General features: G+C 40.6%; 1 protein-coding gene and 1 pseudogene across 9 annotated transcripts in view; both read right to left on the reverse strand.

Annotated features, from left to right (window-relative positions):
* The window catches only part of LOC110052140 (glutathione synthetase-like), a 38,976-nt gene extending 15,955 nt beyond the window's left edge, over positions 1–23,021 (reverse strand). For 2 of the 9 annotated variants that reach the window (XM_089292914.1, XM_089292907.1), the window contains exons 1-5: positions 22,623–23,021; positions 22,204–22,484; positions 21,665–21,804; positions 20,902–21,406; positions 18,014–18,094 (exon numbers count right to left, since the gene is read on the reverse strand). Coding sequence is in view for 1 of the 9 variants with exons in the window: in XM_089292913.1 (XP_089149039.1) it covers positions 6,527–6,551 (25 nt within the window). In the remaining 8 variants the exon portion in view is untranslated. Of the gene's footprint in view, positions 1–6,526; positions 6,726–16,948; positions 17,163–18,013; positions 18,095–18,403; positions 18,688–19,381; positions 19,447–20,901; positions 21,407–21,664; positions 21,805–22,203; positions 22,485–22,622 lie in introns of those variants that run through there. The other 7 variants (XM_089292913.1, XM_089292911.1, XM_089292908.1 and 4 more) reach the window with 6 other exon arrangements.
* On the reverse strand, positions 9,843–12,138 carry LOC149111280 (uncharacterized; annotated as a pseudogene).
* Positions 23,022–23,268: the final 247 nt, after the last annotated feature.

Genomic DNA, 23,268 nt, shown 5'->3' on the forward strand with positions numbered 1-23,268 from the left:
AAACTAAAATTCAAACGTAAATAGACTTTTGCATTTTTATCTTCACTGCGTAAAAGACGTTTTAGAAATGTATCTGCTTGCATGTTCTCAGCTCGGTGGTGTGCTTTCTTTTGAAAATAGAGCAGTTTGAATTTCAGAATTTTTCAGTGCGCGACATAAAGATGGCTACTCACAGTCATGTTAGGTACATAAAAACATCGATTCACCGCGTGTTTTTGAGATCTGAAAAGCCAACATGTAAGTCGCAGAAGCGTCTTTGTGAATGTTTGGCATGTTGTTCATTTAATACTCTCGTACAATATCTCATTTTCTTGACTTTATCTATTGAATGGTTGATGATTTTTTTGTTTTATTTGCGTGATGTACACGTTGCTGAAAACCAATTAATTATAATTTTGGGCAAACTGTCCCGTTTCTTTTAGCCTTCGACGTTCTTGGTGCCCGGCAATTTGTCTGTAGTACTCGCGAAAAGTGAGGATTCACGTAGTAAACGCAACTAACAAAATGATCGTTTTTGGCCAACAACAACTTATAAGCCCTATACGGCGGGCGGAAAGGAAACAAGCAAAATAAGACAAATAATTGGCAAATGTAAACAGATAGTTATTGCCCATTACAATGAGCCAAGCCAAGATGGCATGTTTAATAACTGCACCAAGGACCTGTTCCAGAAGGGGACAGCAATACTGATGAAGAGAACGTTAACATCGATCATACTTGATTAAGACTCCTCGAATATTGAATCTTTTAAAAAGAACATTAGGAAAAAAGACCTAACGTCACTCTTAAACAACAACAACAGCTGCTGTAACCTTTGCAATTCTTAGAGACTACCTCTTATATACCCATTGTTTTATTGTACAATTTATACATGCTACATATTTCAATTGTATATACATTTTTATTATTATTCCTTATTTGTAAATAATTTTAATTTTTTTTTTGTTGTGTCTCCAATTAGTTGTGAAAACTAAATACATTGACACATTAATAAAGTTTTTATATGATATTATAATAAATGACCCTAAAACACACGACAAGAATTTTGGACACATCACAAATCATGTGAATTCACGTTTTTAAAGTCAAACTGATTTGCACCAAGACATTAAATTTTGCGTCGCTAATTTTCGTGGTAACCCTTTTTCCGCGGGACTATATGAAATCGCGAAAATTAAGTTTCTCGAAAATTAGTAACAACATCGCATATGCAAATGAGTCACACTGCAGAACATGCTGTCGGGCCATTATGATATTATCATTGTTTCTCTTTCCGATGATTCATCTGGAGTGCAGAAAGCTAGACAGCCACTCTATCCCTTCCGCGGCACCAATTTTGGTTACTCCAGTAACCACAGATTGAAAGCGCGACAGAAAATTGGCGTTACATTCGATTTTCGCCAAATTTGGACAGTGGGATGATCTCATCATTAGCCAATTACAGGCCATTTTTCAGCTCTTTTCGTCATATCCCCCCTCGCGAGAGTTTTGTCAAGTTAGCTAATTTAGTATGCAAGCCACCGTAATGGCCGTCGCCGTCGGCGAAATGTTTATTTGCTCAAAATTGGGGCAAAATCTTTCGGAGATGGAGGTCAAAACATTTTCAAGGATACAGAAAGTAATTTGGGACCAGTTCCTGGCTTCTAAGGCTGAATTTATGCAGAAGTAAGCTGTATTTTCGTTTTCGTGCCGAAAGCCACGCGGTGAAATATTATCGGCTTGTTATGCTGTCCTAGTCTGTTTTTCTCTTTGTGGTGTCTGCTGGGCTGCCTGTGGCTGCCTGTAACAAGTATTATGGGATAGGTCTTGTTGCTATGAAACACGTGTGCGTGAAAATGGAAAAGCAAGGTTATATTGTCTTCGATGCGGCCTGAATGCGAACAAGAAAGAGTATTACAACTGGCGACGAGGATGAAAACCAATCGTCAATAGTCTCCTAGAGGAAAAGTGCCGAAAATGGCGGTAAACATCGAATTTGGAAACATTAGTCCGTTCGACTGCAAAGGCAACCCAACTAGCGTTGGTCCAAGATGGCGGCGTTGGAAACGTTCCTTCGAGTTCTTCCTTGAAGCTAAAGGCGTCAAAAAGGATTCCCAGAGAAAGGCACTGCTCCTTCACTGCGCTGGGCAAGACGTACAGGATATTTTCCACACCCTGACCGACCCAGGACCGGTTCCAGAAAACGGCTCCGCGTACGCAAAAGCCATGAGGTCGCTAGATGCACATTTTGCACATCAGGTTAACATTCCTTTTGAAAGGCACCAGTTTCGTCAAGCAAAACAGGAAGAGTCAGAAACAGTGGATCAATTCGTGCTGAGATTGTTTCAGCTGTCGGAGAACTGCGAACTGAATTTGGAGAAGCCAAGGAGGAACATATCCGTGATCAATTGATCGACAAATGCAGGTCACACAACCTTCGCAAGAAATTGCTGGAAGCAAGCGGAACGCTTACACTCCAAAAGGCGCGAGAGATTGCAAGATCAACGGAAGCGGCTGAAAGTCAAGCAAGATTGATAGAGAATGATTCCAAGGGTGACAGTGTACACGCGTTGGAGGATAAGCAAACTGATTACGGCACAAGGAAGAGAGGAACTGAAATTGCTGCCGATGTGGGTTGGAAGGCCACTTCGCACGAGACCCGGAATGCAAGGCTAGACAATGTGCTGCACGTTTCGTTGTTGTGGAAGAGAAGGCAAGGCCAATACTCAGCCGACAGACCTCTGAACTGTTGACAATATTGAAAATCGAGATAAACTCTGTCAGTGAGGAGAATTTTCTGAAGAAATTTGAGGGGATTTTTGTTGGAGTTGGAAAACTCAGAGACTTTCAGGCCAAACTTCATGATGATGAATCAGTCCTGCCCATTGCCCAAAAGTTGAGACCCTCACCATTTGGATTAAGGGAGAAAATTGAGCAGAAACTAGAAGAACTTGTAAGCCATGATATCATTGAGCCAGTTGAGGGGTCAACCCCTTGCGTAAGTCCCGTTGTCATAGTCCCTAAGCCTTCTGGAGACATTAGGCTCTGTGTAGATATGAGGAGAGCTAACCAGGCCATAGTAAGGGAGCGCCACCCCATACCCACAGTTGATGATGTTCTGTACCAACTCAATGGGAGCACGGTATTCAGCAAGCTCGATCTAAGATGGGGCTTTCATCAGATTGAATTAGAAGAACAGTCCAGAAAGATCACCACATTTATCACCCACAAGGGGCTGTTCAGGTGTAAACGCCTGATGTTTGGTATCAGTTCTGCGCCAGAACTTTACCAACATACTATCCAACAAGTATTAGAGGGGTGGGAAGGTGCTTACAACATTCATGACGACATCATTATTCATGGTCGTACTGTTAAAGAGCATGATGCCAGGTTAAGGAAGACCTTCGAACGTATTCAACAAAAGGGGCTTACTTTGAACAGGGACAAGTGTGCGTTCAGCATGTCAAAACTGACTTTCGTGGGATGTTTATTTTCCAACCAAGGGATCGGGCATACGGAGTCGCGTGTGGAAGCAGTCATTGACGCAAGAGAGCCTCAAAATGCAGAGGAGGTACCAAGTTTTCTGGGATTAGTGAACTTTAGTGCCAGGTTCATCCCCAATTTAGCACGCATTGCTGAGCCACTTCACAAGCTAACAAGGAAGCAAACTCCCTTTGTGTGGGGCACAGAGCAACAAGGTGCTTTTGATGCTCTGAAAGACAGCTTAGCCAATGCAGAAACCCTGGCATATTTCGACAGCAATGCAGAAGAAACCAAACTTATCACAGATGCCAGCCCTGCGGGTTTAGGAGCGATCCTTACACAAGTTCAAGGAGGATGCGAACGAGTAGTCGCATACGCTAGCAGCAGTCTAAAAGATGTTGAGCATAGGTACTCTCAGACAGAGAAAGAGGCACTCGGACTTGTCTGGGGTTGCGAGAGATTTCACGTGTACCTGTATGGAGTGGAATTCACCCTGCTGACTGACCACAAGCCCCTTGAGGTTATCTACTCTACTAACTACCGCAATTCAGCAAGGATAGAATGCTGGGTCCTGAGACTGCAGCCATACAGGTTCAAGGTGCAGTATATACCTGGTAAACAAAACATTGCTGACCCACTTTCACGTCTTGGGAAGGAAAGGGGGTATGCATGAATGACGATGCAGAAGAGTTTATCTGGTTTGTGGCGGAAACGTCGACACCAGCAGCTATGTCTGTGCAGGAGGTTGAAGAAGAGTCAAGACTCGACCCAGAAATTTCACAGTTAAGAGAATGCATCACAACAGGAGAATAGGACAATGCCCCACCACAGTATAAAGCCGTAAGAAGTGAACTTTCGATTCTACGCAAGCTAGTCCTAAGAGGAACTAGATTGCTTATCCCAGCAAAATTACGCGACAGAGTGGTAGATCTGGCACGCGAAAGACATCAGGCGTTGACAAAGACAAAACAGAGACTCCGCAGCAAGGTCTGGTGGGCTGGAATTGATAGACAAGTTGAAGCAAAATGCAAGACCTACCATGGCTGCATGTTGGTTGGTTTGCCCACACCACCGGAACCCTTGAAACATACTGAGTTCCTCAGTCAGCCCTGGCAAGATCTAGCAACAGATTTGATGGGGCCCCTACCTTCCGGAGAGTGTGTATTCGTCGTCGTAGACTACTATAGTCGTTACTTTGAAGTAGACATCCTCAAGTCTGTAACATCTGTCACCATTATAGGAAGCCTGGAGAGAATATTCTGTACGCACGGTCTCCAGCAGTCGCTAAAAACAGATAATGGACCACAATTCACGTCCGAGGAATTTGGACATTTTTGAAAACAAACGGCATACAGCATAGAACCTCCACGCCCTTGTGGCCCCAAGCAAACGGGGAGGTAGAACGCCAAAACAGAAGTCTACTCAAAACCTTGAAGATTGCCCAAGCAGAAAAGAAGGACTTAAAGGTAGAGATGAGGAAGTTCCTAACAGCCTACAGGACCACACCTCATAGCAGCACTGGAGTCTCTCCAGCCAAATTGTTGTTTAACAGAGAGATACGGTCAAAGATCCCTGAGCTGACAAAGTGTGAACACATTGACAGTGAAGCACGAGACCGAGACGCAGAAATGAAACAGAGGAGAACCGACTATGCCGATTAACGAAGGGCAGCGCAGGAGAACAGTCTAGCTCCTGGCGACCAAGTGCTGGTGAAACAAAGGAAGGAAAATAAGCTGTCAACCACTTTCGAGGATGCACCTTACAAGGTCACCAATAAATATGGCAACGAACTCACAGTTACATCACCTGAAGGAGTTAACTACAAGAGAAATGTAACTGAGGTGAAGAAGTACCTGAAGGCAAGCGATGGACCAGACCAACAAAGCACAGGAGACAGTGTTACAGGTGGAACTGCCGAGTCAGAGGTTCCCGCATTACCCCTGAGGCCAACTAGAGAAAGAAGCACACCACAGTATTTAAATGATTATAAATTCTACTGACATTAAGGAGAACACTTGGAGTTACTTTAGTTCGATTATTAACTCTACTGGACTTCATGCACTCTATCGATGTTAGGAGTGGAACACTTTGAGTTACTTAGTATGCTTATGAATTCTGTTGAAACTTGAACAGTAAGAAACGGGACACTGAACAGTGAACTTGTTGAGAGTTTTCCAGGCCGAAACGTTCAAACAGAGTTATTCCAGTCATGTTGAAATTTGTTAACCAGTTAATTAGTACTTTAATCCAAGGAAAAGAGGGGTTGTAGTGTCTGCTGGGCTACCTGTGGCTGCCTGTAACAAGTATTATGGGATAGGTCTTGTTGTTATGAAACACGTGTGCGTGAAAACGGAAAAGCAAGGTTATATTGTCTTCAATGCGGCTTGAATGCGAACAAAAGAGTATTAGACTCTTGGCCTTTTTGTAGCCCGCCGAGGCCATTCTTTCGTCTAAATCAGTTGAAAAAGTTTGAAAAAGATGTTCCCATTCAAGTTTAAGCTCTCAGGCAATAATTCTGGATTTTTTCGGCCGAAACGTCGGATCGTGTTATGTTCGTGTTTTTCGGTTGCTACGGGCGACCGTTGCTTCCTTTGTTAGGTCAAGTCTAGGGAGTGAGGTCACAAAAAAATTCTAATTAATTCTGGTTTTGTTCGATTTCGCTGAAATTTTTAACACAGTAAAGCTGGATTGTTGAGGAATAGATTTAACTTCTGCCGATGTGTGGTAGCTATTAACGCGAAAGTGATATATCGCTTCGAAGTCGGGGTTTTGAAGAGATTTTTTTGCAACGTGTGGGTTCGCGGAGGACACGGGTTCGAATCCCGTTGAAGTCCTGATTTTTTCAGGCTTCTTCTTTCCAATTGCTTAAATTGGAGAATTTACTGCGATGATCATTCTTCACTTTCAATATGGTTACTATTAAAGTAAGGCTGAACATCTGATCATCGTGAAGCGGAACGTGGTAAGACCGCCGTCAATGCACTGTAGGCATGAATCGAAAGATTGTGCAATGAAATCCTTATTAATTAGTTTCTAGTATTTTCGACTAAATTGTATAAATTACCTTGCAACGCACCCAGACAGGGCATATATTTTTCACTAGCTTGAACCTTTCCTCGCAAATGTTTAGATACCACTGTACCAAGTAGTACTCTCTTATGTGGACAGCTTTAGATGGAATGTCATCACAATTTGAATATTAGGGACTTGCCGCATCACTAAGAACGATATAAAAACTTTCAAGTGCCCCTATGATCAAGTTCTCGATAACCATTTTTTAATATCTTCGTACACAATGGGTCTTTCCTAGACATCTTGCAAAATCTAAATCTATTACGAGCATTAGAACTCATGTTTTTAGGACCTTTATTTCCGAGAGTTTACGACCGCCATTTATTTTCCTTGTTCCAACTCTTGGTTGAGAATTGGAGAAATGACGTCATTTTCTCAAAAATACCACACGGGTTGAAATTATAATAACAAGTATTGTAGAAGATTTGGAGTAAGAAAAATAAATGGCGGCTGTAAATTCTCGAAAATAAAGGTCCAAAAAAAACGTGAGTTCTAATGTTCGTAATAGATTGAAATTTGGCAAGATATCTAGGAAAGACCTATTGTGTACGAAACTGTAAAAGATGGGTACCCAAAATTCGATCATAGTGGCTCTTTAACGAAGGTATTTGCATACGGACACGCGTACTTGAAGGCCACGAATGTTGTTTTTCAAAATTAGTCGATTATTACAATAAGTATTTGCTATGACGTCCGTAAAGGTCTAATCGCTTCTTTAAAGGGAGGGTTTCACGGCTCATGCATAAAGTTAGCCCATTGGATTCTACTGTTTATCAGAAAACAGGCACATGACTCTCGTGGTAAATTTACCTTTGAATATTTCGCAGTCACTTGCGAAAACATGACGATAAAGGTGAGATTGCTCACTATAATTCATTTTGAAAATTCCGACTCCGCGCATTAAGTATATTGAAGTTTTCGTATCAACCGCATGTTTAACAAATAAAGACGCCTCGACAGTGCTCTGTTCTTCTGCAAAGCACGCAGGAAGCGGTAGAACACGAAAGAAGTGTAGGGGAAAACACGAGACGAAGTCGAGTGTTTTTCCCCACTTCTTGAGTGCTCTACCGCTTCCTAAGTGCTTTACAACAGAACAGAGCACAGTCGAGGCTTCTTTATTTGTTTTATGATAAAGAATCCAATAATTTCCCCACACATTCGGCTGAATTTTCAAACCAAACTTTATTTTCCAAAGGAGTAAAAGTGGCGCCAGCCGTGCTCTGTTCTCTGATAAAGCACGCTAAAATAAGCCAATCACAATCCTTGTTAGAATTGTTCAAATAATTTGATTGGCTAACGAAGTGACAGCTGTCAATCACAAACTGGACTTCAGCTAAGCTTTATGACACACGTTTTATCTCCACTGGAGTGCCTCAAGGATCGATACTAGGACCTTTGCTGTCTATTATTTTCATTAATGACCTTCCAAAGTCTTCCACCTTCTTTTCTACGAGATTATATGCAGATGATACATCTTCAACAGCTTCCGGACATGACCTTGACAGTCTATTGTGTGAAATCAACAATCATTTACCTGCTGTCTACGAATGGTTGTGCAGTAATAAATTGACCCTAAATTTGACAAAAACTAAGTTACTTATTTTTATGCCCTGTCTAAAGGAAAGTTACAATCTTTATCCACCACTAACTGTAGCAAACGTTCATTTAGAGAAGTCCTTTCGTGTAAAATATCTTGGTATGTATATTGATTGTCACCTTACTTGGCATGACCATATTGACTACATATGTGGCAAAATTAGCAAAAATATAAATATAATGGTTAAGTTGAAACATTATCTATCAAAAGCAACTCTTATTAGTGTCTATTATTCTCTTATTTATCCTTACCTTACCTATGCTTGTACACTTTGGGGAAATAATTATAACGCTCCATTGTCTCAAATCGTAAAATTACAAAACAAAGCGGTTCGTGTTATAAATGATGTTCCTTTAATGGAATCAATAACTCCACACTACTCATCCTTAGGCTTTCTGAAATTTCCTGATACTGTTAAACTGAACACGTGTATGCTTTTTGATGATTATTTCCACCATGATAAGTTTCCTAATTTACCTGTTTCATTAGTATCTGAACTACATAATTACAGTACCCGTAGTGCATCATCCAACCAAGTTGCAATACCTTCATTTCGAACTAATCTTAGGAGATGATTTTGCCCCAGTATTATTGGAAGTTTCTTTTGGAGTAATATTCCGCAACCATTAGAGACAAAACATCTAAAAAAATGTTTAGGAAAGCACTTTTACGCTGGTACCTTGCTCAATACTAATGAAAACATTATCTCTTTATAACTTTCTGAGCTATTTTGTTATTTTTCCTCTTCTTTTTTCTTTTTCTTTTTATTAATAATCTCAAGTTATACATAACTTTAAGGGGCACAAAATTAGTTTATCTAGGTGTGCCCCTCTCCTCTCCTTCCAATATACAATGTAATTCAATTTAAGTGATGTAATTTCTATTTTATGCGCTTTTCTCCTTCCTTACAAAGCACTATCGGTTACTATTTACTTTCTTTACCTTATATTTACATATCTATGTATTAGCTAGGAATTGGAGGAATAAATAAATAAAAAATTAAATAAACAAATTTCAGTTGCGAATAATCTCGAGCGACTTTCGAGAGAAGAACGATGCCTTCAAACTTCGCTTTTTAGTTAATTTCAAATAAGAATCTAAAGGCAGGCAAAGGTTTGTAGTCCATAGGAATCTGGCCGAATTGCGGCTCATGAAAACGTGCACTTCTCCAATGGAAATTATGAAACCAGGAGCTCAAAGCTTGCGGACGAAAATGCGAAATGCTGAGTTGAATTTGAAAGAAACTACAGCTATTGAAGCTTACGGCCTGCTGCCGCTTGCAGCAAGATTGCCCTAACTAGCGTAAAAGTTAGACAGACTAAACTGCTCCCACTTGTTCTACTCCGACCACAGAGGCCGACCACAGAGGAGAATATCTAAATCAAGCTTTGAGCTGACCACTCGTCGGTTCACTTCGCTAAGATGACATACATACATACATACATACATATATTTTTGATGAGGCAGGTCTGCGTCTGGCAACCCAGAGGGCTGGTGTGGACAGTAGTGGTATGGGCTAGTCCAGTACGAATTTGACAGGTAGTGTGATGCAAATGAAAAAGTATTGTTATGGAAAGGAGTTCTATTGTTTTCTCGAGTTTGACGTATCCATGGTAACCAGAAGCCCCGCCCCCTTTGACGTCATTAATCTCGTTTCCGTGTTGACCGAGTAAAAAGCCTGGTTTCTAAGATAAACAAAGTAATCACGCAATTTTAAAGTTAACCATTAACTTTAATATCAAATGTTTCCCTAAAATTACAGGACAGAGCCGTGTGCAACTCCCTAGTGGATTGCGCTCACCTTATGAATGAAACTATTTACAAAAGTGTTTACAAATGGCACAACAGTTCAATCATGTCCACGTCCTCATTTGTTATTCTTTCATAGCCATTGGGATATGTTTTGAAGGTGTAGGGATCTATCACTCGTTTTTCGTACACAAGCTGATACTTTTTCGTCTGAGAGACTGTGGTCAGTGAGTACTCTTTGGAGTTTCGGACGATGTGATAAGGCTTGTAAATATCAGTTTGTCGCGTTTTCTCGAGAGGGCGTTGAATTTCGTCTAAAACATTTTGCTGCAACACTTGATAATTTCACTGCTTGCTACCTTCACTGTTTAAAGAGATTCCCCTCACTTTGCATTCTTCTCTTTCTTTCTTCGTGAGGTAACCATAATTTTTCGGTCCCGCGGACGCAAATTCAGTGATGAAGTCGTCTTCTCCCAACTCGTCCTTGAAATCACCGAGAAAGTCGTCAAGGGGAGGATTGTTTTCATGAGGTAAACTGGAAAAAATAACGCTGTCGTTGTCTGTGTACTGTACTCGTTCTTGTAGCATGTCCAGAGCTGCATACAAACGAAGTCGAGCCCAACATGTCGTGAAACAAGCGATGAAAATGTTGAGGTTTGGTGAGACAGGTTCGTCATTCGATTTCGGTTTATAGTGAATTTCAACGATGTCTTCAGACAATACACTCACGTAGCAAATGTCATTTGCATCACTTTCATGGAATGCACTGAACCTCATAGGATCCCCGAACTCTTTGATTTGAGTTTTGTTGGTGCGCTGGCCAAACTTCCCCCACATGGAATTTAACATCATTTTTGCAAGGCTACGTTTGCCGGGATTCTTTTCAATGTTGTTGCGGTTGAGTTCGATGCCCTCTTTCGCTTTGTAGGATCTCAGATGTTCTTGCTGTTTGACGGGATCATCGTCTACATGAGCTGGCCAGCCGCTTGCCTCCTCTTTAATCTTTAACCATGTATTCACATAGTCTTTAAAGAGACCTTTCCTCGTTTCAGAAAAATGCCACACTTCGTGAATGTAAGTTATTTTGTAGCCCTTCTCAACGGCTTTGTTCAGTTCGGGGGTACACCATGTACCTGTAATTTGTCTTTCACTGTCGCTGTGACTACAAACCCAGGACCGTTGTAGCATTGGTTTTTCCATCTCTTCTTGTACACAGGGTCTACATAGCGGGAATGTTAGTTTACCATTTTCACGCAGCGGAAGTACTGGATGAAACAGTTTTTCTGGAGGTAAGATTGTGACCTTGGCAATCCCGAAGTAATTTTGGATGTCTGTGTCTTCCGGCTGAAATATAATTTCAGGGTGGCCGACAGGATACTCAGCATTCTTATTAATGAACGGATAGAGAGATGTAAAATCATAGTAATGAATCTTCTCTCCTGAGGCGATGTCAGCCAGATGATAGAGTTTGCCCATCCAATCGGTACAACAAATCTTTGTTTACCAACTGGGCGCTTTTCTTGGATCCGTTCATTAGAGATACGGTAGTGAATGAATCTTGGGAAGAACTCATCATGATGTCTCGATGAATTTGTGACATCTCATACATCCTTCGTCCTTTAAAAGGTGGCTGAGAATCCTTTGATCGTCCGAACTGCGTGGATGTAAATCCAAGACCATGTATCCGAACGGACGTTCTGTCAAACGTTGAAACGTGTCTTGTAAAACTTGCCATTGGGTGGGAAATGCCTGTAATAGTAAATTTCTCATGCCTAATTGATCTCGTGGATTCTTGAAGGCTACGACATAGTGGGCGTTTCTGGAAATACTCTTGGCATATTTCCCCGGCGGAAACACGTCTTGGCACAAGTAGAGCACGGTGACGTTCTGATGGTGAGAATGTTTGGTGAACAGATCCAACACTCGTTTATCGTTCCCTCCTTCAGCCATTAGATCGTCCAACACGAGTCATCCGCCTTTAGGAAACCACGTTTTCAGTTGATCTGTGTCGGGAATGCCTTCGTGAAACTTGACCCCCTGTTCTTTCATGGGCTGAAACCCGTCTTGCCACACTCCGTAACAATAATGTATTTGGGAGGGTGGGGTATGAGACAAATCGAGGTTGTTCAGTAAACTTTGGTGGTAAACACAGTCTTGCCACACCCTGAAGGACCCACCACCAACAGACTGGAAGGGGTGTGAAATCGAAAAGACTTGCGTCGTTCCATGAGTCCAAATGACCAAACGCGCATGGGCATGCTACTTTTGATACCGCATGGAAAGGAAAAATTCCACCCAACTGGGAATGGAGCCCTGATCTCTCGAGTGACAGTCGAGAATACTAACCATTGTACTACAAAATCATCACACGGAAAATGAACGTTTTCAATCGTATTTTAATGTCAAACCAACGATCATTACACTAAATATCTCACATCTGGCCTATTTTGTGATCGTTGTCTACATAATCATGTTTCGAGAAACGCCTCAAGAACTCGTTCATGCTTTGACCTCTCGCTCTGTCTCTTAAATAGAACAAGACGTAATCACCACAGCTTTTACTGTAAATCGATTGCATAGACTGTCCATTGTAATTGACATGTTTCCATTGACTTTTTAACCAGTCTTGCAAAGCCAGTGTCGGCCCGGTCTATCATGTGGATCTGTGTTTACAATGTACCCACGAGGTTCTTTCTTGATCGGTCGACGTGGTAATCGATCACAAGCCACCGTCCCGTAAAAGTAAGGTTTCAAAATGGCATCCGCTTTCGCCAAATGATCCAGTTGCACGTTATTCAGAGGTACTTTTTCCATTAGCGTTGGTAAATGTCGTACAACACGGCTTTGTTCTTGTCTATTTCCAAGAGTTTTTCAAACTCTCCGTACAAGATGACTGTGATGTTGTTACCTGGTGCGACACCGAAGTTCAGCACGACTGCTTGGGGTTCAACACCGGACTGTCCAAACATCCGTTGGCTGCATTGTCAAATACAAACAGTGTGCAATTCTTGCCTTGACCCCAGTCTTTGCTTCTGACCATGTTACCTTGATGTTTGCACAAACATCCTGTGGCTTGTAAGAATCGATAGTAACCTCTCAGATCTTGGGTACCGTCGTTGTGCACTAGCTCCAGGGTCTCGTAAGGGTACTCTTCTCCTCTGACCAGTTGCCTGATGTTACTCACACCAAACTTTTGAAAACAGAATGGGTCATGTGCCACAGTACCATTGAAGGCTTCTGAAAGCACAAGCCCAACGATGACTCTGTTAGGAATTCTGCCTTGAAATAAATTGTTGCACTCGTATCTTTGCTGGTTCCCTTGCATGTTGAAGGTCCTGATTTCACTTCTCACGGTCGGGTAAGCCACTATGGTTCTGTTGACGTTCATTTTCGTCATCAACTCTCGTATAATCATATCATCATCCCTGATTTGACAGGTTTTTTCTCAGGGGAGGAGATTGTTAATTGATTTGACTACCGGAGGCGCCAAACTGGCGGCCGCACCCCTTGAACATGAGACAGAGTGAAGCTGTTACAGTCTCCCTATTTTTTCCGCCAGCCGTGCCCTCCACCACCCCTACCCACGGGCATTTTGTACTCTCCCCAGTTTCGCTCGCATCAAGAGACCAAGATGGCGGCCCGTCGAACTCAACGATCGACATCCACGATCTCACGGAAAAATAGGGGACTGTGAACAGTCTAACTTCGGCAGGTTTAAGTTAAGTTCATCGCCGTTCGCAATCAAAATGTCAGGAAACCAGTTACATTAAACGAATTGCTGGTTTTCAGTGTCACGCAATTCAAAATAGATCAAAATAAAAATCAAAACCGGTCAATAGAATAAGTCCAGAATCTGGGAAATGAAAGAAGGTAAATATGCAAAGACTCTCGCCAAAATTCTGGTCACAGCAATTTTTCTTATGCGAGATACGCGGAGAATTTTTTTACCCAAATTTATAGAGATTTGTATGGAGACGCCATGCTGGTGCCCATCCGTATGGGCACCAACATGGCGGCCGGAAACTAACAGAAACATCTGTCACTGAGTTTTGCTACAAAAGAGTTCAAGGAACCGTCTAAAACTTTAAAATAATACTTTTTCTAAGACATGAACTGTTCAGATAGCCAAGTTCCCCGAAATTAGTCACTTTTTTAAGCATCATGACAGCTCTCTAGGCCGTCATGTAAATGCCGCGTCACGCAAAAGCTTAGAAATTCAAGCGTACTGTATCACAAAACCAAGAACCCATTTGGAGCGAAAATTTGTATGAATATTAGTTTTCAGCTGCTCTTATACATCATTAAAGTAAAATCTCAAGAAGATCAATAGTTTTGTAGTTCGAATTTTAGTGACGTCATGTGAAAACCAGCTATTAAAGTCTTTTCCTTTGCCATATAATAAACATCTTATTAACCGAGCTAAGTCGGTCTGTATGGGAGAATCTTGACCTCGGTCTTGTGTACAGACCTCACTGCGTTCGGTCTGTACTCACGACCTCGGTCAAGATTCTCCCATACAGACCTCCAGCTCGGTTAATCAGAACTAAGTAAAATCAAAAGTGAAAGTGCTTCTGAAAGGGAAAACTCACTACCCGCTTAATAAAATAGATAGACAACTTTCCACAGCTTATCTTGTTAAACTAAACTTTTGCTCAGTTCTCGATTACCAACTTTAAGGATTCGAATTTTGCTATCCCTCGAATTCAACACAACTGATGGAAAAACTGGCGAAGTCTCAATGTTGTAATATCAGTCGTGGAAAGCATGCATTCCACCGCGTTTGGCGATTATGAAGTTAACAGTCTTTTGCAAATTAATTGACACTAATCTTGATCAAACTATATGCGATAACTTCAGAGAATTCAATAACATACATTTAAAACAAGATTGACAAAATAACGTCAACATCGACGCAGACTATAAACAGTAAGTGTTGACTAATCAGATGATTAACTCCGCAAACGTGCTATAAACGTAAGGAAACCGGCAAAAAAAAATGACAATTTTCCGCTAATTTTTCAAAAACATCAACTGAGCAACAAGCAGTACCTTTATCGGCCTCAGGTGAAAATTGTGCGCTCAAGAGACGATAAAACTGAATGCGTTTATGGGAATCAATGCGTCGGAATGCATTTCAAGAAATGTTGAACAAGATTGGTGCATGGAACCCACTGACCCCGCGCAACGCCTTAGAGCAGCCTGCGAAAAACTTGCGTCAACACAGGAAATTATGAACATTTTATCTGATAAATAAATGTATTCACGCAATTGTTTTGAGAGACATAGCCAAAATACAACCCAGAAAAAAGAGATCTTAAAATGAGGCGGAAAAAAGTTACTTTACAATTTTCGATTTTGAAAAAGTGTCCAATATTGATGACGCAAGTAATTCAAGTGCGTGTATACAAATCTGAAAAATGAGGACTGATTTCTTTGAAATTTGATTCTGATATTTCTGGCATAATGAGCAACAGGTAACCAGCATATAAGGGAAGTTTTTGGTTGCTGGCATGGAGGATTTGGGCCTCACAGCCAGTAACAAAGTATTAATATTTCAGTTAAGGAAAGGTATCAAACGCGTGCGTTTCACTCTGGCACCAGCTTAACCTCGCAGAAAGCTAATATCACGAGTTAGCCAAGGATAACAAACCGACCCACAAACCCTGCTTTGAACAACGAAATTTCACCCTAGGTTTGAGATTTCTACAGATTAGCTCTAATCCAAGGTTAATTAAACCCTCTTTTGCACAACCGGACGGTGAAGGTTGTATATAGTCTGAAGAAGGCTATCATTTTCTCGACTCGCAGCCAAAAAATCTAGACACGCAGATTGATCAGAAACCCTGAACAATACTTTAATGGTCCTGTCACTACCAGTGACGGATTTAACATCTTTGCTTGTTTACTGCAAACGTCACCTCAATACTCTTAAAACGAATATAGGTCAAATTAACCTGAATATTCTTTATATTCTCCATAATCTAAACTACTTTCGAAGTGCGCCGCACAAACATGTCTAGATAATTGCAACGGTCTGACACATCAAAACAACTCAGCATTGTTCAAACAAATTTCCGAATACTGCATGTGTTCAGTTGTGCACGTTACTATCGAAAAACTCGAAAAAAAGCTTAGAACTGGATGTTGGTATGTTTTAATTTGCAACGGACGCTCTTCTCAATGCAACTACAGAAAAGAGTCGACCCAATTCAATATGAGAGTCAAAGAAAGTTATCAAATTTTTGTGTAATTTTCTGAATTCTCGTAATTGACGGTCTTCTGCCACTTTCTTGACTTTCCTTAGCTTACTACAAAGTGCATAAGGTCTCTCTTGGAGAATGTGAAAAATCATCACGAGAAATAGATATGACATTCATTACTAAACATGGTTAAATGAGCATGCATTTCTTGGGCATTACAAATTTATACACATTTTCCAACGGGCTATATCAGTGTTACAAAAGTCCGAAATAATAGATCTCTGCTAAAGACTTGCATGTGAGCGTTTTAACCAGCCAGGCTCGATACAAGAACACAAGAACACAAGATCCACAGAATGCTTCTTTTAACAATGTATTATAATTATGAGAAAATCAAAAGTGAAAGTGCTTCGGTTGGCGTTAAACCTTACAACCCATGCTATCCGCCTGATAAAGTAAATTGAGAACCTTCCAAATTTTCCAGTTTTCTAGCTTTGTGAATTCGAATTTTGCTTCTCCTCGAATTCATGACGACTTTTGAACAACTGGCAAAGTCTCTATAATATCAGTAATGGCAATCATTCCACAATAGACGCATTCCACAATAAGTGTTGGTCTATTAATTATGAGAAGTCACAAGTCTGTTTCAAGTTCATTGTCACTCAACTTGATCAAAGTATTAAACTGCACATGATAACCACAGAGAATTCGACAACATACATTCACAGCAAGATGATAAAGAACGCAAGCATTGAAAACAGACCGTAAACATTAGATTGTTCAATGATCAGTTGATTAACTCCTCATCTCTTAAACAAGGTATAAACATAAAGAAACCCTGCAAAAGTACAATTGCCTGTTGATTTACCTCAAAGAGACATCAACTGAGCGACATGCAGTACCTTGATCGACTTGATCGGCTCCTGGCAAAAACTCTGTCGCTAGATTAATACGATTAAACTGAATGACGCAATGTCGGTGAATTTATGGAAAGCGGAATATGCGTCGGCGTGCATTCTCAGAAACGGTTCACAGGAAATTCGAGAGAATGGAACAAACTGATCACGTAACGCCTTCGGACATCCTATATAAAACCTAAAACTAAAGTCGCACAAGGACCAAATTGGTCCACAATCATAGTTTCCGTATCATTCATTAACTGGAAGCATTGCTATTCCCACTCGAAGGGATGTTTGGTCACTGCTGGATACCTTACAGCACTTATTATACCCAGTGAAACAATGGGCCTCCCACAAATATGGCTGCATATAATTACAATGGTCCGAACAAGACAATTCAGCATTCTTTAAGTGATCTAGATTCGAAATTGAAATTACCGTATACTGTATTCAATTTCCACACTAATCTCGAAAAGAAGCTTAAAACTGCATGTTCGTATATTTCAGTTTGCAACGGACGGCGCTCTCAATGCACCTACAGAAAGAGGTCGACCCAACTCAATATGTGAGCCAGAGGAAGTTGTCAAATGTGTGAATAATTTTCTGAAGTCTCGTAATTGGCGGTCTGACGCCACTTTCTTGACTTTCGGTAGCTTAATACAAAGTGCGTAAAATATCTCTTGGCGAATGTGAAAAATCATCACTAGAAATAGATGACATTCATTACTAAATATTAAATTTCCTTTTGTTCATAGTTAAATGAGCTGCATTTCTTGTCCATTTTCACTATTCCTTAATTTTATACACATTTCATTACTGACCATGTCAGCGTTACAAAAGTCCGAAATAATAGGTTTGTGCCCCGACTTATGCGCTTTTTAATAAGCTATTCTCGATTCAAATCTCTGCAACCCACCGGGCTGGCTTTTTGTACATTGTATTATAAGTATGGAAAAGCAAAAGTGAAAGTGCTTCAGTAAGGGAAAACTTACTACCCGCTAAATAAAACAGATAGCTAATTTTGCAAAGCTTACCTTGTTAAACTATACTTTTGATCAGTTCTTGCTTACCAACTTTGTGAATTCGAATTTTGCTCCTCCTCGAACTCGACACAACTGATGGAAAAATAGACGAAGTCTCAATGTTGTAACATCAGCATTGGAAAGCATGCATTCCACAGCGCTTGGTGATTATCAAGTTACCAGTGTTTTTCAAATTAATTGTCACTAATACATACATTGAAACAAGATTGAGAAACTACTGATTCTGTAACAACGCCAACATTGAAAGCAGACTATAAACAATAAGTATTGTCTTATCAGTTGATTAACTCCGCAAACATGCTACAAACCAAAGGGAACCCTCAAAAAAGGACAATTGCTCGCTAATTTTTCAAGAGACATCAAATGAGGAACAAACAGTACCTTTCTGGACTCTAGGTAAAAATTGTGCGCTCAATTGACGATAAAACTAAATTATTTTATGGGAATCTATGTGTCGGAGTGCATTTCAAGAAGCGTTGCACATGAATGGAACCAATCGATTACGCGTAACGCCTTCGGGCAGCCTGCATAAAACTTAGACAGGCTCTCAGTAAGTCGTCGTCTCCAAATTCGTCAACACGGAATATTATAAACATTTTACCCGATGAATAAATGTATGCATGCTATCAATTGTTTTGTGAGACATAACAAACAACTTTCCAGAAAAAGAGATCTTAAAATTAGGCGTCGAGAAAAGGTACTCTACAATTTTCGATTTTGAAATGGCGCCAAATTATGATTGCGCAAGTAATTAAAGTGCGTGTATGGAAATCTGAAAATCGCGAACTAATTTCTCTGAAATTTGATTTCTGACATTTCTCGAGTTAGCCAAGAATAACGAACCAACGCACAAACCCTGCTTTCAACAAGGTTTCACCTTGGTTAGAGAATTCTACTGATTAACTCTAATCCAAGGTTTATTTAACCCTCTTTTGAACAACCGGACTGTCAAGGTTGACTTTAGCTCAGTTTTCGTTTGCCATCTTTATGAATTCGGAATCTCCTTCTCTTCAAGGCACTGCCAAAACTGGAGACGTTTGAATGGAATTCATTGGCCGTGGAAAGCATTCCTAAACCTGCATTACGCAGTATTAGTTGATTATGAAGTTCCATTCTTTTTCATGTTGTCTCTAAATTTGATCAAATTGTTAAACAAGATACGATAACTACAAAGGAGTCAGTACGTGTATCTACGGATTGGAAGAACGCCAACAAGTGTAAAGAGTAGTTGTTTATTGATCACTTGATTAACTCCGAACCTCTTAACCATGGTGTAAATTAACGTCAAGAAAGTCGGGAAAAAGAGCAATTTACCGCTAATTTGTCTTTATGAGACATCAAATGAGAGATATACGGTACCTTAATCCACTCCACGTCAAAGCTGCGCACCCAATTCACGATGAAACTACATGACTTGACGGAATCTATGGAAAGCAGATTGTACGTCGTGCATAACGAATGGAACAAACCCGGGGGGGGGGTGCACTGCCATATACGGGCTATATAGGTATGTGCCGTTGTGAAGGGTATGGTTTTCAAGCAGTTTACTCTAGGATAGGGTATATAAATCAGAGCGTTTGGGTCTAGAATAGGGTATCATTTTTCACAAAACTGACTAGTTGGTTGAAGATTTTATCTAGACTAAGGAAACCAGGAATTGCCACTCAAAAATATAAAAAAAAATCAAATCAGCAAGTTTATATTAACGCAAATCAGCCTCAACAGTGTCGATAGATGGGGGATTTGGGGAGTTTACTCTAGCATAGGGTAGCAAAATTCAGCTGAACTAGCTCTGGTATAGGCTAAGGGTTCCATGGTCCCAGCGGCACATCCCCACCCAGAAATTCTCAAAGTACCTCCCCCGGGGGAACAAACTGATTACGAGTAACGCCTTCAGGCATCCTGCATAAAACCTAAAACTAAAGTCGCACTCGGACCAGGCTGGTCCACATTGCCAGTACTAATCGCAGTTTCCGTATCATTCAGAGACTGAAAGCATTGCTACTCACTCTCGAAGGGATGTTTGTTCGGCACGTCGGGATACCTTGCAACACTTATCTCCATCGAAACAATGCACCTCCATAAGCTACATGCATGGCTAGATAATTACATTGGTCTGTCACCAGACAGCTCATTGTTGCTTAAGTGAAAAGACTCGAAATGGAAATTGTTGAGTCGATTTTCAATCGTGACTATAATTCCAAAAATCTGAACTTGGCGGTCTTCTAAATGTACCCAGTGAAAAAAAGTCGATCCAACTCAATATGTGAGTCAGAGAAGTTGTCAAATTCTCGAGTAATTTTCTGATGTCTGGCTGCCTAACACGTTTTGCATCAGCGAGGCTCGATACAAGAACGCAAGAACACAAGACCCACAGAACGCTTTTGTTAACAATGTATTATGACTATGTAAGATCAAAAGTGAAAGTGCTTCGGTAGGCGAAACTTACTATCTGCTCGACAAACCTGATAGAACGTGAGACTTTCATATAAATTCATCCTTTTGAACTAAACATTTGCCCAGTTTTCCAATTCTTTTTCGTTTCAGCACAAATGCAAAACTGGCTAAGTCTTTTGTTAGAAGTGGAAAGCATTTTTGAACCCGCGTTTCGCAGCCTTTTTTGATTATGAAGTTACTAGTCTTTTTCAAGTTGCCACTTACCTTGACATAAGAATTGAACTACATACAATAACTTCAGAGAATTCGTAACATAAATTATACTGCCTGGCAAGAACGCCAATATCAGAATGTAAGCAGTCACAGTTTAAAATTTATCAGTTGATTAACTCCGAATCTCCGAAACATGCTATGAACGTCAAGAAAGTACAACTGACTGCTAGTTTAGCTTAATGAGACATCAACTGAGGGACACACAGTACCTTATAATCGGCTCCAGGTGAAATTTGCGCACTCAATGGAGGATAACCAGTCCGGGATCGTTATCAGATTTGATAACCTCGACCAAAACAAACCATTAACCAATCGCTGCGCAAATTTTCGTTCACGTGACATTATTTGGTAGCAACAGTGTATAATTCAATATGGCGGTCGACGGGGCGCTGCGATGAAAGGAGTTACTTTTTTCACAACATCACAATGCAATTTCATTTAATTGTAATTGTATGTTTGCTTCGCAATAGGTCACTGGATTATGGAATAGAAACAGAGATGTATGGAAGAACACTGTCTTTGTCCAAAAGCTACAGCGAAAAGTTTCATTTTCAGATAGACACCGTATAATATTTGTTCCGAGTAAAAACACACGAAGGTAGACAACAGTTATTCTGTTCACAAAAGCGTTGTTTATTGATACTAATATGATAGCTTCTATTTTCACCCAGGCTTCATTTTCTTGGTAGTTGGCGAAGCTGGCTGTTCAACAGTCTGTATAAAATATAAACGAAACACTAACAGTAAATACATCTTGAGTTCACAAATTGACACTGAACAAGTTGCTTCTATTTTCCAAGCGGAGAGCTGTAACTGAATTTCGTTCAATTTGCATGAGCGAAGCGTGGTTAGGACCGAAACATCTCCTACTATGATTCATTACTATGAAATGGAAATAACAGTATCGAAACAGTTCGCGACCCTCCCTCTGTCGACTCTCTGTCCAGATATACTGAAGATAGAATAGCTTACCTCGATGGCCATATCCCATCCCACGCCTAATTCCATTTCTGCGATTTCTAATTTAATCCCCTCTGCCGTATTGTACATTTCGTTTCCATCTTTGATGCACTGGAGTTCTCTTTGTCGTTGTGGGCTCGCCTGATATGGTTCTGGCACAACAACAAAAATATAGCAGGTATATTCACTTTAATTCGTGATACACCTCCGTTCAGTGGAATGGGTACATGCAACACTTAATGTCGTGAGATGTGACAGTAAACTTGGAAGTCTTGGCATTTCCGGAAAAAAATTGTTTTAGTTGTAGATCAGTAGTCTATTGTTGTGCATTCGGTGATATGGAAAAACGCTTTTAACGACCGATTCATATAAAAGAAACTATAATTCAAGTAATATGTTTTCGTACCATAGTTCACTCGCTAAATCCAACAATAAGCTTCATTATATAACGACTGGTGTGCCAGAAAACTGACCTAGTTTGGCCGGCATTTCCGGAAAATATTTCAGGACCGCGAGTTGTTGAAATTGACTCTAAAATATAGGCAACTTACCCTTTAACGTGATTGTCGATTTTCCCGCAGTCCGAAAGGTGTTTTAGTTCCCTGTTTATGAAGTATTGCACCCGGCCTATCTGTCTTCCAGCAACTTCTCTCAAAGTGTAATTTTTCTTAGCGCTCTTGGATACCAGACTGGCACGTCTAGAAGTGTCTCGGGTATTTCTCTAATTTCCGGCAAAACACAACGAAGTGCGAACGAGTCTTTGTTTCCAATTTTCAGGAAGGACATGAAAAGGAGTTCCTTCTGGCCCCTTGATTTTGACCTCATGGTAACCCTTCAAAAGAAAATAAACAACTAATGTTAGATTCGCAAGTGGTTTCCCAACCACCTGGACTGCCGTACCATGAATCGAGCGACTCACTAAGAGCTATATTTTTTTCTGAAGGGGCTTAGATGAGTTACTTTTACGTACCCCTTGATTTTGCCACCACTAATTCTTAAAGTTGAATGGTGCGTGTCTGTCAGGCCTAAAAGGAACGAAAATTTTATGCTGCAAAACTCGACAACAATAAACCTACCCTATGTAATGACCAAGCTATATCCACAAAATCGACATAAATTTGCTATTTTGATTCTATGGGTACCAGCATCCGCCATCTCAATACCTAGGAACATATCGATTACAGCTGTAAATATGGCCGCCGTTACGAACAACACATCGCAAATCATAATACCCCCGTGCACTTTTTTCACAGATCGTGCACAACACTAAAAACACGTTAAATCCCAAGAATATGGCGTGAAGATTAACGACATATTTTTTGTGATTTTCGCAAAAATCTCCAGGTAACTTAAATCTAATGACAAAATGAAAACATACCTGGTTTGGATGCAAAATTGCAAGCGCTGTTTCACTTTACGAGTAGCATTTTACATCGTTTACGCTGGTCTTCAACCGCCATCTTCAAAACACGTGAGGCTCCTTCTTTTCTGGTAATTATCGAATAGAATTATGGGTAAATTACCCGAGTATAATCGAACAAATAACGAGCAAAGCGAAGTGAATACGAAAATTCCCGGTTTTTGAAATGGCCGCCATGTTGTGACGTCACATGGTT

This window comes from Orbicella faveolata, unplaced genomic scaffold (genome assembly GCF_042242905.1).
Source record: "Orbicella faveolata isolate gen_17 unplaced genomic scaffold, um_ofav_v1 contig_24, whole genome shotgun sequence".
NCBI lineage: Eukaryota > Metazoa > Cnidaria > Anthozoa > Scleractinia > Merulinidae > Orbicella > Orbicella faveolata.